This window comes from Solea senegalensis, unplaced genomic scaffold, assembly GCF_019176455.1.
Source record: "Solea senegalensis isolate Sse05_10M unplaced genomic scaffold, IFAPA_SoseM_1 scf7180000014697, whole genome shotgun sequence".
Taxonomy (NCBI): Eukaryota; Metazoa; Chordata; class Actinopteri; order Pleuronectiformes; family Soleidae; genus Solea; species Solea senegalensis.
In genome coordinates this window covers 34,534-49,764 of record NW_025321098.1, presented here as the reverse complement: position 1 = coordinate 49,764, position 15,231 = coordinate 34,534, and the positions used below count along the sequence as shown (strand labels likewise).

Here is a 15,231-nt window from a genome sequence, read left to right as displayed (position 1 = left end):
GTAAAACTCACATGAGCTATTTTAAAAAGGAAACATTTATTGCTACATTATTATTTTGACACATGCCTGCAGGCTACTTTAAACTGTACACACTGTACATGTTACAATATCTGTATTTCAGATTATTCTTGATTATTAATTAGCAATGTGATATGCAAACAAGACATTTATTCTGTAATACTGTATTGCTCAGGGCATGAAATGTGGCTACGTCTAACAAATCTGCACAAAAATATTACATATTTGTGTAAAATCAGAATGAAAATGGTAAAGAGTGACATGGATAAATTCACAATATCTGTATAAAAGATAAGTTACATAACTTAGAAAATAAAACAAAAAAGTTCTATTTAAAAACCCAAACATGCAAAGAGATTTGACTACGTCTGACGAGCAAAAATTACACCCGGAAGAAAAGAGATGTGTCATTGTGTTAAAACAGTGCTATAACATGGATTTATAACAAATATAGAAACAACAGATGACGCCCACACAGTTAGGAACATTCTCGGAGATCTGTTCATTCACAGAATGGTCAAACTCCTGCAATACTCACACACACAAACCACAGGACAAATGAAATCTGTCATTTTGACACACGTGTGGTAACATCAATCCTCCTGAGCTCAGTGGAAATCACAAATGTTATGTTGTAAATAGTGATACGCTGTAAAAGTGAGACAGAAACATATCTGGCCCTGCACAAATTAAACCTGCAGATGACACTGAATGTCATTTCTGGGTTTTTCATCCATTCACATATAATGACAATAACATAAAGGATAATCAATAATAAATATACAAAATATGTACAAAAAAACATCTGCAGCTTACAATGCATTTGTCTGTTCAGAGTTAAGTTTAGGCACAAAGTTAGAAGTCCGTTTGGGGAGGGAGGAGATGATTGTTCAACTGCATCATACGTAACAATCAGAGGAGTCGAGCTCGCTCCACTTCTGAATTCAGAGAAAACACTTGGATTTCTCCCAGGATGCTCTTCAGTCAACATCTGGAAAAAAACACAGTGGCATCAAAGGCTGACACGTGAAAAGCAAACATTTTACAGGACAAGTCGAGAGGGACAGCATGCACGGTTGGTGTAAAAATAATTTAAATAAGAAATCAAGAGATTGTACCACACCAGTATTAAAAAAAAGGGCCACAGCAGAGATACATACAATTTGTAAAATGTATAAACTTCTGAATCTGCTAATCACTAGCAACACCCCTGAACAGACTGAATAAATGGAATAAATTTATCAACAAGATTTCTCTTCCAAAAACACTTTACAACCAAATAGAAATAACCTCTGTAACCTCCGGATTCACCACTGAATACATCTAAAACACACAGTTTAAACCCATAATCATACAAATAAAACAAAAATAGATCACAACTGCTACCACACTGTATAAGATTATGTTAACTACTTGATGATGTAGATAATGTCAGATGCTCAAAGATGGCCCATTGGGTTTCCCGGGTCAGTCAGACTGGGATGAAAAGCCAGATGCATCGATTGTGGATCTGTCATGACGGCAGAGGCTTTCTCTTCCTCTCTCCTCCGCAGACACGCTGCCTTGGGGTTAAGGTTCCTCTCTGCGGGATTCAAAAAAACAACCGAGTTAGAACTTGACTATGTCTCTGGTTTAACAGGAACATTATTCATTTCCATCACTCACACAGACACATAATTGAGGTCCATAAACCTCTGAATTATAATAATAATAATAATAATAATTGATGTGTTTTTGGTGGAGTGTAAAATCACTGGAGTTTGATTTCATTACCACATAATGTGCCATTTATATTTACATCATGAATGGGTCTTCTTCACTGTGGCTGCCATGGTTCAATTTACAAACTAAATCTTTATATTTTTTAATAATAACTAAAGGCTACAATAGGTTCTAATACATGCTTGAAATGGAAGGGTGAGGAGAGAGCAACATGCAACTTGTATCTTTAAGATCAAACTCAAGCATGTAAGCATTAATGTCCAATTTCCGAGCATTTAAAAAAAAAAGTACATTTAACACATACAAATGATTATTTTACTGTTCTAAATCACATTAAGGAGATGGCGTTATGTTATAAGCAAGCAAAATTGCACTCATTCATAGCAGAAGTATAAAAAATTAAGGAAAACAGAAGTGTTGTGTATGAAATTATGTAAACTGAAGCCCAGGCAGAGCAGTTTTCATTTTACAACTTATTTTCATTACTCCATCTGATAAAAGAATTTCACATCCAGATAGATCCTGTCTTTGCTATGGACACACAGCGGCCTCTTCAGTGGTGACACACTGACCTCTGACTTGTTGCTCCAGACTGAGGATCACTGCCACGGCCTGGTGCAGCACCAGCAGTTTGGTCTGCGGCTTCTCACTCTTCAGGTGTAGCTGACACATGTGACCGAGCTCCTTGAAGGCCTCGTTGATGTCACGCACGCGCAGACGCTCTCGGGCGTTGTTGGCCATCCTCCTCTCACGCTCCCGTTCAGCCTTCTGCTCTGGACTCAGGTCCTCATCTTCATGGGCACTAAAAAGAGGAGAAATACACAATACTCATGAATATGTAAATTATTTTTAAATGATATTTCGATCATTTCGAGCTTACACCTGTCTAGTCCATGTTTTCAGCTGAAACCAGGAGAATGTGACTTGGAAGTGGAAGTTTCACTGGACTGTGTTGAGTAACACTGTGGGTCTCGCTGCCCTCTGCTGGTCACTGAGCCGACACCATGTCACTGACATTGTCTCATGTTCTCATTTGTTCTGTGTAAGAGGCTCACATTGACAGTGAGCTCATGTAATCAAGCAAATACTTCTAAATGAATAAATAATCTGCGCAAGACTTTATTAAAAAAACATCTTTCAAATGAATAATTACATTTTAGCCAAAAGACACTATGTGTGTCGTATGTATATCTTAATATCTTATTATTATATCTTTAGGTTTCAATAAAACTCCGAACAAACAAGGTTTAGTAAAAAAGGAAATTGTAGCTGCAGGTCATTCACATATTCCACAACTCGATTATAGATCTAAATAAAAAGAAAGCATGCACTCAGACATCAGAGCTGATGTCATGACGAGGTTTGTCCTAAAGTAACCTCAGGGAGATCAGGACATACAGTCTAATCTGTGAGGTCTGAACAGTATGCTGTTAAATCTGAATGACTTCTATGATGCTTTTCCCATTGGCTCACCTAACAACACCTAACATTATATTTTATACTTTTGCAAAAGAAATGAAGACACATTATAATAAATTAGAACACAATGGTATGTTCTAACGCATTATATTGTGTTCTATTTCTTTTCTATTATGTGTTCTATTTTTATTCTTAGTCCTTTAATTGTTGCAACATGTGAATTTCCCCAGTATGGGATCAATAAAGTCTAATCTAATCTACTCTTTTACTTTTTTATGATTTTTAGGCCAGGCACAATACTCATTTTTTAGTACACGTGCAACATTTGTCTTGTTATTCTGTTTTATTTAGACAGAAATTCCCTGTTGGTACAATTAAGCATATTAAATTGGTTGACTGAGACATGAAAGCACAACCCTGGTTATTTTTAAATGCATAACAGACATAAAGTTGACTTTGAGTTGATTAATCAAGCATCGGAAACCTAATCTGCATTTTCAATCTTTGTGTTTACAACTGTTGGTTGAGCTACTTTACATAACATTTTAAGTTACTCTCATCAGTAATGGAGATAATTATAAGCAGTAACTCAAAAGTGGATTGAAAACGGCAAACATTTAATTCGGACTATGGTAAATGCATATTGTGAAATACAAGTAAAGGAAGATGAGAAAAGAGTGCCGTAATGCCACAATATGGATGCCAACTGCTGTAAAACACCAAATACAACTACACGGTGTGCAAAGACAAGAGATAGAAAAAAAAGAGAAGAAGTAATGATCTGGATGATTAAACCAGAAGAAGGCAGTAATGCCACATTACGGATGCCAAGTGCCGTTAAAAACCACCACCATCACCACAAACGTGTAATGTAAATCTGTGTTTACCGTGGTGTCTTTACCGTTAACTGTATGCCCCAACAGCTGCTCTTTTCCCTCCTTTTTCATCCTTTAATTTACTGCAAGCTCCACTGACATGAAGAAGAAATATGAGGCAGAGCTAAATGGGCTGGCCTGGACACAGCTGTCCTTCACAGAAGGGGGTCTGACAGCTTTTAAAATTAGTGAAACTGAACAGCAAGACGGCTCTAATACTTGCCTTTGCTTTGAGTGAGACTTTTACTTTGAAACCTGCTGTGTCATTACATCCCATATATATATATATATTTTTGTTTTCTATTGTATTTATTTTTCCTCCAAAAAAGAATAAAATATACTTTTATCCACACTATAAACGTCAGCAGAGAGGCCTGACTCTGCATAATCAGCACAATTAATAAGAGATGCTTTTTCTTCTCAGCAGCCGGCTTCACACCACAGATATTTATTTCTGTTTGCGTCTGTTTTGCGTTACCTCTCCCTTGCGCTGTTGTCTTCTTGCGCTTTAAGTTCGCTCTCGTCGTCGGATCTCTGGCTGTCGGAGCTGTGACTGTGGTTGGTGTGCATCATCTCTTCCCTCTCCCTGCTCTCCATCTTCAGCTCCACGTTACCCTGAATTCCTAGACCTCCTGTAAGGGGATATCACACAAATGAACAAAAGGTCCTAACAGATCAAAGGTTGAAAAGTGCAGATAAATAAATACGGGGATACCGCAGAGAATAACTCGCCTTGCATAGGCTCAAGTGTGACCCTCTCTCTGGCTGGGTATGGATGGCCATTCTGTGTGCGGCTCTGGAAGACTGAGTGGTTGCTGTTCATATTCACAGCATCGACCTTTATGACACAGGAAGAATGCATCAGATCAGAGCAGTATTCATGTGTTCATTAGTCTCTGGCACTGGAGCATAGAGCACATGAAAACATGTTGAGCGTGCGTGCGTGCGTGGAGCCTTAAATCGTTTCTTTAAGACAGTGAGTCTGGCTCAGTCACACACACACACACACACTATACAACTCTTAGATCCAACCAATGATGAATAAGTCGCAACACCAACATCTGCCCTCTCATTTCCAACATTACCCTGCGCAGATCTCTTGCTCTGCAGAATTAATTTAATCTAAGACACTTTTAATCCTTCCCTTTAGACTACATATAGTCCCTAAACATACCACTAATTCTTTTCAGGAATTATTTTCCCCCTAAATCTGGACGCGTTGTTTATAAAATAAATAAATAAATAAAAAGTGAGAGAATTTAATACCCCCCTCCCCCCTCCCCCAAAGGATTAGACTAAAAACCCCTTTCCATGGCGTATACTTCCACTCCAGCTGCGATAAAATCCCCTTGGTTTGCTGAAAGGGAAACATGAAAAAAATGGGAGTGTATGATCATCCCCACATGGAATCACACTACGCTCTCCATACACGGGTGACACATCACAGTGCTCTCCCATTGTGCTCTGTTTCCTTTTTCAACAAACCTTTAAATGAGGAAAACATGCAGATATAGCCACCGGAAAATTCCCAACACTGAATACCAGCATGCACTTATACTGTCCACACACACACACACACACACACAACATTTCAAAGTAGTGTTTGTTAACCATGGCTGGAGTGTGACAGGTGAGCTGCAGAGTGTTGGCAGAGCCCTGGTGGCCGTGGTGGGTCTGGTTCAGCAGGCCGTGGATGTCAGCAGGCAGACTGGCTGTGGGGCCAACGGCGTGGTTCCTTAGGACATGGATCACATCGTCAAGTCGGTCCAGCCGGTCCTCCACCTGAGACTGCAGACACCACACGACAACGTGCTTAACGTTTCTTCACAGTTATTTTAAAGACACAATTTTGACGAATGAATGAAACAGTCCGTTTAGAAATAGATGCGAAGATCAATCCTCGGTCATTTCTGCCACTAGGGGTCTCTCAATCAAAACAACAACAAAAGGCCGAGTTTGATGAGGTCAGGCACCGAGTAGTCGTGATCATTTAGATACAAATATACAAAATTAAATTAATTTAAAAAACGAACAAAAGACAACACACTGGCTAAGAAGCAGTGCTGGATATTTCCTTCCTCACACTGATGTTTCATAAGGGTTTGACCTGGACGTTATAGCAGAGACAGTAAAGTGGATGACGTCATTAAAAGATGAGAAAATCTAATAGTCTGTTTTTTATTGAGTTTAAAGAGTGACCGAAATATTAGTCCCATTCATTTTGGATATTGAGACGTATATGATATAACTAATAACTAATGACACATATTTTAGTAATTAGGATTTTAGTATATTGGTAAATGTTTTTTGGGAAGAAACTAACACAATTGGTCTTCTAAAGAAGGCATTTTTCCTTCAGTCCTACATTCACTCATTCATCTTCTACCACTTTATCCTCCACATGAGGGTTGTGGGTGGCACTGGAGCCCCTGTGCTTCTTTACATTTTTCCAAATTTGTGATTTGTGTTTCAAAAGCTTTAAATTATATAATAAACAAAGAAAAAAGTTTCTTTCATTATGGCCTAATTTCTGTAGTACGTAATATTTATGATATATTCGTGTCGAGTTTAAATATACTTCGTGTACTTTAAGCATTATTTTGATATGAAATTTAGGTTTTTACCATTGATATGAGAGAAGACTCGTAGTGCGGGGAGACGGATGCTTGTACTGAACTCCGGGGCCACATGTTGGTGCCTGGAAGGAAGAAAACAACCAAAACAGAAAATGAAGATATCAACATATTAAAATAAATCACATTTCTCTCTGTGTGGCACCTTGGGCTACATCTACTCCAGTTTACCTGCAGGTTCAGCCGAGTTCGGCAGTGGAGATGGAGTCCTCACTGGCGTGGATGAGCTGGAGGGGAAGCTGCTGCTGGTGTGATCAGGGGAATAAATCTGGCCATAGACAGAGGGAGAGAGATGGTGGGGGAGGGGTGAGAGCAGGGCATGCATCATTTTAAAAGCACAACTTGTCATTTCTGCGTAAGGTTTTACAGCTGCTGCCGCAGCCTTTGGAACAGGCTCGTAACCTGAGCTAAACTCATCAATTCTGGTCATTTTACTAGTCACCAGCCAATAAAAAATCCAGCAGCACAAAAGTAGCCCTTCGTTAATATGCACTTGTCTGTTGCTGGCAGGGAGGAACGACTATTTCCTTTTTGCATTATACCTCTGAGACTCTCGGGGCTTGGGTTTATGTGCCGGTCTGACTGTTGGAACATAATAAGACATAGATGTGTTGGTCTAATGGGATTGAGATGGAGGATACTTACAGAGGCCAGAGCTTTGCCCAGGGTAGCGCCCGTCTGTGACCCTCCTGAGACATTTCCCTCTCTCCCTGAGAAAATAAAAACAGCCATCATAAAACACAAGAACAAAGACGTCTCAGAAATCTGAGCTGAAACAAAACGGTGGAGATTAGTTTCTCAATTTCCTCACCTGTTGAATTCTCTGAGGCGTTGACGGATGGCGTGCGCGGTGTCGTACAGTTGCGGTGAAAAGTGGACATGGGTGGGAGAGCCCTGTTCATATCAGGAGCCATCACTGCATGTGAAGCATAGTCCTGAGTGGTAAAGCAAAAGCCACAGTTAAATACACAGGAGACCCCAAATAGCATGCTGTCAACACCCAGGCTCTTGAATGTAAATCTCACCAGGTGACTGTGTGGTGGTTGCAGGTTGCTGTAGCTCCCTGGCTGTGTTTGGTGGATTGTGGCTGCTCCCAGTGCACCTTCATAGCCCTGCTGGTTCAGCCCATTTACAGCATTCCAGATGTCGGGCGAATTGCTCATTCCCTCTAAAATGAATAACGATATGTTATAGCCTGCACAGGAACAGCATCCCAAACAGTCAAGGCTACCGTGGCGCTCCACAGAAAGTCTCTATAGAAACAATTGAATTCCATCACTAAGTTTCACTCGTTCACTGACAGTAAAGTATAAATCCATTGTCCAGCATGTAACATTTCGTGTGCATCATTTACAATGAAATAGTTTTGTTTTCAGAGACTGAGAATAAGTCTTTTATATGTACTTGCACCACCGTGTTTCTACAGCAACACGACTGGACGAACCATCTCACATTGTGAAGCGGAAGCTTACTATGCAAACAAACATCCTACGACATCCTTTCTGCTACGTGAAGGCCACCATAGTTCCTTTTTACACACTTGGGAAAGAGAGGAGTAAGCAGAGGACTCATTCATTTGTTACAATCCGCTCCGTTAGATGTCACTAAGTCTGTCACACTGACCCTTTAAATATAGGATGCAACTCTTGTATAGTTTAATCTTAACTCTAGTTTTTATATCATTGCTCAAATAATAATAACTTTCTTTTTTTTCCTCCAGTGGCATCATCAGGTTAAAACGTTGTTCAAAGACTAAAACCTGTAGAATCATTAAATTCCTATCCGCTTCAGCTATTTTTATCACGCTAAAACTGAGAGGACAGAGAAAAATCGACATGTAACATTGTCATTATGACATTATTGTCACAAGGCTGATTATCACATTTGGTGCACGGCAGTACCTACAGTACATTTAGCTTCACAGAACCATTGGCGTAACATAGAATCTCACAGTTTAGCTTACATTTATAGTAATAAATATACATTTTGGTTGGTGTTGCAGTAACATGTGTCCTGATTTAGAATTGCACGACTTTAGGGAAGAATAAGAAAAAAAAAGAAGCGGGGGGGGCCAGGACATAAGACCCACTGAATTATAACAGTCAAAGCAGGTCACAATTATCTTCACAGGACAAGGCTTTATGATTATACCTGATGACTGTTTTGGAGCTTACTGAAAAGAAAACGGCACTTGTACAGAGACACTGGGTGTGAGTGAGTAATTCACCAAGCAAAACTATCCTAATGACAGAAACTGTGTCTCTCACCAAAGAAGGTGCTCGCGAACACACCAGTGGCGGCCTTGTTGGATGGATGTGAAGATAAGTTCTGGTTGATGTCATCGTTTGTGGGAGACTGCCCATAAACCTAAAAACAGATATGTATATTTTACCATCAGGAAAGACATCAATACCACTTTGAATTACACATATATGACTCAGACTGATCTTACTGACACAAATGCATGAGTAGTGTGAGCACCGGCTGAAGCAACAGTATTATGAAGACAAAGCAGAGAGCTGATGCACACTTATAGCTATTGCGATAATCCATAAGCTGCAGATCCATGCACCTCTTCATCCGGATTTAGCAACCATTCACCATGAGAAAGCCCTGCCCTAATCATGATCAGGTTCGGCTGGCTTCAGAAGACTGGGATACAATTCCCTCCGAAATAAAATTGAATTACAGGCCTCCTCATGCTTTTCCCTTAGAAAGAATCCAAACAGAGGAGTGAGTCTCACCATAATGCTCTCTCTCTCCTGCTGGAAAGCAAAAATACTGTAAATATCAAGCAGATCAAAGAACTAAACTAAAGACGCCGTCGGTTTATTTGTTTTCTTTTTCCTTTGCATGTAAGGAACTGGCTCCACACAGTCCATATGCACACAACACTTCACATCAACACATGCTCACTCACTCAAACACACCAAGAGGTCTGGGCTGCACCTGCACCTCCCTCGATTGCTTTGATGTGCCCCAGGAAATGAAAATAAACCTCCCTGCTCAGCATCAATGGGGTGTCAGTTACCCGGACGACAACTTCTGTAAAGCAGGTTATTAAAGACTCTCTTGAGTCTTTGCTCGTGCAAGCACACTCACAGGCTCTCTAACACACTCACACAAAGACACACGTACTTAAGCACACACACACACACACTCGCAGCCATGACCCTGGCTGGCATGAGTCCCATGGTGATTGTGGGCTAGGCCAAACAGAGGAGCCCCTGCCGACACTGGGCCCGTCTGAGCCGCCATGGGCAGCATATGGTGGAGGATAAAGCCAATTGTCCTCCTTACCATCAGCATAGCAGGCGACCCGTTAATAATGGTCACACCCCCGTCCCAGCACGCCCTCTCTGGCCCCCACTGGAGAGGGGCCGTCACCATGGTATCCTCTTTTCGCATAGCATTGATTTGGGAACCATCAATCATGGTATCACAAATGATAAGGGAGTTGGGTTTTTTTTTTCCTTCCAACAAATGAAGACAACAACTGAGAGGGTATTAAAATAAGATAAAACCTTCATTTTTCTTTTTTGTTCATATTTTGAAAATTTCTCTTTGAGTCTCTCTTTAAGTTATTTTGATCTAAAACCGCTGATAAACTTGCACACGCAAATTCAACTTGCTATTCAAGGCCTATATGCCGTGCTCCACCATGGCCACATGCAACCAATTTTCTGCCTCTGTGATCCACGATGTCTGGATATGGTTAGTCTCACAGAGATCAAAGCTGCCTTTGATAATGGCTGCAGTGGTGGAGGAACTGCCTCAACATAGCAGGGTTAAATCAAATAGAAATAGCAGCAATCTGCTTCATGTCAAGATGGTTTCTGCTGCGAGGCTTCACTACATGGTGCTCAGGGACAGGAAGCATGAATCTCATCGGAGCGTTTGAACATGAGTTTGTCAACATAAAACCACCGAGTGAGTGAATACTTGTAGGGTTTCCCCCCCGATAGAATTATAACATTAATGTAGATGTGTGTGTTTGTGTGTAATGGTTGTGGGTGTGATTTGTGATCATCTTGATAATGTTAGAAAATGTGTAAACTCCCAACTCCAAGACAATAGGCAACAAAATAAATCAATTAAAAAAAGGAAAAACAGTGAAAAACAAACTCTTGCATTAAGTTTTCACTGTTGGAATCACTTTGGTCTAAATAAGAGAAAGCATGATCACATAATCAAAGCAGTGACAATAACACAGTGAGTACAAACTATGGACATATTAAAAACAACAACAACACACAGCTCATTCTCTCACTCAGTCATACACATATAAATGCACTTGTGCAACAATCCTATGCCCCAGCAAATGTTGTGTGCAGTAACAATCCCACTAAGGTAAATTGCAATACGTCTTACTTTTATTATAATTGAATCACATCTCTTAGTAAGTCAAAAACAAATGGTTTTAACCACTGTGCACAGACAGATAAAGCAGACAATTTGTGATGAATCACAGAAGTGAAACATCTGAGCAGAGGATTTCAGAGCATCATCACATCCACATCGCATCGTCTAACCTCTGGAGGATAAAAATTCAAAAATAATATTCATGTAAGAAATGTACTCACTGATTTCATGTTGTAGCAGTACATCAATGAGTTGTTGTTGTTGTTGCCTTTTCCAGAGACAGGATGAGCACAGTACATATCTCTGCCCGACTCAGTGCAAGACAATCCACACACAACTCCTCTGTCCGAGTGTCTACTCATGTATATACAGTCCACATGTACTCCCTCTTCTAACCTTCCCCTGCTGGTCACGCAGCTACCCGCACACAACTTATGCAAATGAGGGCAGGACCATTCCAGGCAGAGGAGAGGGGTGGCCAAGGGTTGATGCCATTATTGCACTCCAAGTTCAAGCCTGGTCCAGAATAATATAATACTCCCCACTGACTCTTTATTATTTACAATCATAATAATAATAATTATTATTGGAGGAAATTCAGTCATGTTTATAAATTAAAATAATGTTTGACTGTTTGTGCAAATTGGCAACATTTACCTGATTTGAACTGATCAGGGAAATCCACACCTATGACCACACAAGGCTCCCGTAAAATGTTGTGTAGTTCAAGTGTCATCCTCTTTTCATGACATCCTGCACTGGTGTGAAAGCACAAGCACAACAAGCACAGAGGAGATGCCTCCTCCTCCTCCTCCTCCTCCTCCTCCTCCTCCTCTTCAGTGAGCAGTGATGATGATGCCATGAAGCTTAGCTCCTGTTAGACAGGTAAAGGTTTCCAGTAAACAGTATACCACATATACCCGTCTGACCTACATTTACAAATAGAACTTTAGTTTGTGGGCACGTGAGGAGTAGCACGCTCCTGTAGCAGCTGGCTTAAAGTGTATTTATACAGTAGACTGTCTGGGTGAATTCTTATTGAGCAAGCGTTCAAAAGTCCACTAGTGTCTGCTGCTCTGCTGAACTTCACTGTGAACCATCCCCTACTGCATGAGCACATCAACGACGTACAGTTTCTGAATGATAACTGGAAGGACCTGTCTGCAGCTGCCTACACTGCTCATGTTGAAATGGTTCATCAGAATATGAAAGTTTAAAGAAGACAAGGTGTTGAGCTGCAGTATAATGCAGTTTATGTACCATAAAAGAGAGCACAGCACAGACTAACAGTGGGGACACACTGTCCTGGGGAAACCTCACAAAAATCCAATCAAATAATTCCCACTGCGGCAGCTGCAAAGTATTTATCTTAAACACATTGTCTCACTAAAGCCTCCAGTGTTTACACTGAAGCCACAGGAGACTGTGGCACTGTGGCCAAACCAACATTTCCCTGGAGTCTTTCCACGGCATCTTTTTTAAATTCATCTTTTGAGATGAAATGTTCATGATCAGTGTATGGCTTTGAATGCACAGTCAGTGCTATTTAACAATGATTACATAGATACAGATGACTTATGATGATTTACTATAAATGACTTACTAACTGATAAAGAATGCCTTACAAAATATACAGTATTAGCTATAATATTATTCAATATTAATATACTTTTAGAAAATATGATGGGAAGGGATATGACTCGATAAATTTATACTTCTTTTCTGCTCCTTTTGAACATGAGACGTACAAACTAATTACGTTTATTCTCTGGTAATTTATCTAGGTCTTTGTAATGTTTTTTATTATTAATTATTTAATTATCTTAATTATACTAACGCAAACTACTAACTTAAAATACTTACTAATACAATGATCTCACCATAATGACGTACAGCACTATCTACAAAATAAAAAAAGTCATTATGTTGAGTTAGTACGTTATATTTTGATTTAGTGAGTCATTCTTTCTTTAACTTTCTCATTATTTTGAGACAGTACGTCATTATTTTGAGATCTCAAATATTTTTATAATTACATCAGCACAAATGTGAAGCATGTGAGTCAAAAACACCATCACTAAATTAATAGAACCGGCCTATTGAGGAAGCCTGATTATTAGTAAGTGATTAGTGTTTACAAAGGCAAACGGCACCTAATCAAGTGATCTGACAGCAGAGAAACAAACAACACTCATGTCAACTGGTCCCAATCTACCTGACGGTGAGCTGTCCACACGGCTTCCTTAAAGTCAAAGCCTAATCCTGACTGTCCACACTGGTGTTAACTGGGTTAGGAGGTCAGTCTCCTTGTCCTCATTAGAACAATCTATCCTGCGGGAATCCTTTTTCATTGAATAGATGTTTATTTTTCATTAAATTAAGATCCAAAGAATGCTTTATCTAATGATGGAGGCAACAGCACTGGCTACTAAATGACCTTTTCTCCTGACAGCGATCACTTCTCTTATCGGCAAAGCAAAGCGTGCACAACACCCACGTATCTTGGGTAAATGATCCAAAAGCAAATATATACAGTCCCCTAACCCTGAACTTTGCATCAATCTTAGTTAATTGCCGTCTTGTCAGGAGTGTGATTATTCAAACAGGTAATGCAAATGTTAATGAGCTCACATTTGCATATCTTTATTTTCCCATGGTTGAAATGTCATTGGTTATGACGCTCTACAGTGAAACATGTCACTGCTGATGGCCCCCTGATAAGTTGTTGGCCATTAAGAGGCCAAAAAAAAAAATTAGCAACTGTAGAGGATGGATGAGAAATAAATAAGAAGTCACGCTCAACCTAAAATGGGGATGTTTATATGCAAATAAATAAAAACATATTCACATACACCGTCACTGCAGTCAAAGTCAATTTTTTATGGAATAAAAATGTTTGAGGTGCAGAAAAAAAAAAGAAAGTTGTGTCGATGTGGTTGTCAAATAAGAGCAAAAACAAAAACCTCTGAAGTCTGAAGTCATGGTTGTCCTTTTATTGTATAATGTGCTGTTGTGCGTACTATGCCTTCAACACACACTGTTGTTGGCAGTGAAGTGTTGAAGTGTTGTTGGCATATTCCTCATCGTCATGCGCCTGATTTGACATGGCTTAAATAACTATCTTCCTGCCAGTGATTGGCATTCACACAAGAAGGGGTGAGTGGGACTAGGGAGCAGATGGTGACATTCCACATGACCAAACTGATCAATCAGCATGCTGGGACGCAGGTGCAGCACAGGCGGGCAGCACCACACCATCTATTTCACCATCTACGGGGCACAAATACACGGGCACCAATCATGGCGCCCTGAGGGTCTGCATGCTCCTCTGTCCCGCTGTGCCAAGGTTGATGACATCAGAATTTCCCATCCGCTCTTCCACAGGATGCCAAGAAAAAAAGGAGGCGAGAGTGCTGCATAAAATCTGCAACACAAGTCTGAAGCCTGGGATAGGTTATGTAAGTGACGTCAAAGCCAGGGACTCCCATATTTCTCCCTGCTACTAAACTGATAAGGGAAAAAGCAGAGAAAATGACGGTTAGATTGGGGGCTAAGATGGTTGAAATGACCTGCTTAGTGCAAATATTGTAGGTCACTGTTACACAAGCCCATCCTCATAATTAGGTTTGGCATTCCCAGAAGAACCCTTTAATTTATAATTAATCTGGTGATATTTTTATAATAATTGTCTATAAAATTCCTCATAATCCTGGACCATGATTGCAAATTATTTGCTTTAGATTTAAGAAGTCATTCCCTGAGACTGGGTTGGGACCCACAGATGGGACACGGGAGACTTTTTTGTGTGCCAAATACAGTGTGAAGGATTTAGCTACATGTAATAGTGTAGTTGCATGTTGCGGTGGAATATCTCTCAACTCGCTCTTCCCTGATAAGCACGTACAAGGACCTTAGAGTGAAAAAAACACTCAAAACTAATTGTTTTGTAATCCATTTCTGTCAGATTAAAAGAGATTACCCAAGAACTTTAAATAACACGCATAATAAAAATAAAAAGAAAGTTTAATTCATCAAATAATATTAGGTGTTACAGAATTCCCGACTTTGGCCAAAAGCTTGAGGAACCCTTGTCCAAAATGTCCTCAGTATTAAACTATATGAGATAACCAACAAATGGTTGATATCTTGTGATGGATAAAATTAAATCATCATCATAATTGTAGTCAATTTCGTTTTTTGTT

At 39.9% G+C, this 15,231-nt stretch overlaps 1 protein-coding gene across 1 annotated transcript; it reads right to left on the bottom strand.

The window, feature by feature from the left end:
• Nucleotides 1-17: 17 nt before the first annotated feature.
• LOC122761380 (transcription factor 12-like) lies at nt 18-11,401 on the bottom strand. Its single transcript, XM_044016621.1, has 13 exons — nt 11,251-11,401; nt 8,935-9,034; nt 7,693-7,835; nt 7,479-7,602; nt 7,313-7,377; nt 6,839-6,935; nt 6,659-6,732; nt 5,646-5,822; nt 4,767-4,872; nt 4,513-4,666; nt 2,313-2,542; nt 1,432-1,600; nt 18-1,009 (listed from the first exon to the last, which is right to left on the bottom strand). Exons 1-12 carry the CDS (start codon nt 11,389-11,391, stop codon nt 1,458-1,460), a joined length of 1,554 nt encoding a protein of 517 aa, XP_043872556.1. The 5' UTR covers nt 11,392-11,401; the 3' UTR covers nt 18-1,009; nt 1,432-1,457.
• Nucleotides 11,402-15,231: the final 3,830 nt, after the last annotated feature.

Coding starts and splice junctions, on each gene's coding strand:
- LOC122761380 (XM_044016621.1), bottom strand. CDS start 11,391: ATGAGTAGACACTCGGACAGAGGAGTTGTGTGTGGATTGTCTTGCACT. Junction 9,035..11,250: donor ACTGCTACAACATGAAATCA/GTGAGTACATTT, acceptor ATCTGTTTTTAG/GTTTATGGGCAGTCTCCCAC. Junction 4,873..5,645: donor CCTGTCACACTCCAGCCATG/GTTAACAAACAC, acceptor TGTGTCATAAAG/GTCGATGCTGTGAATATGAA.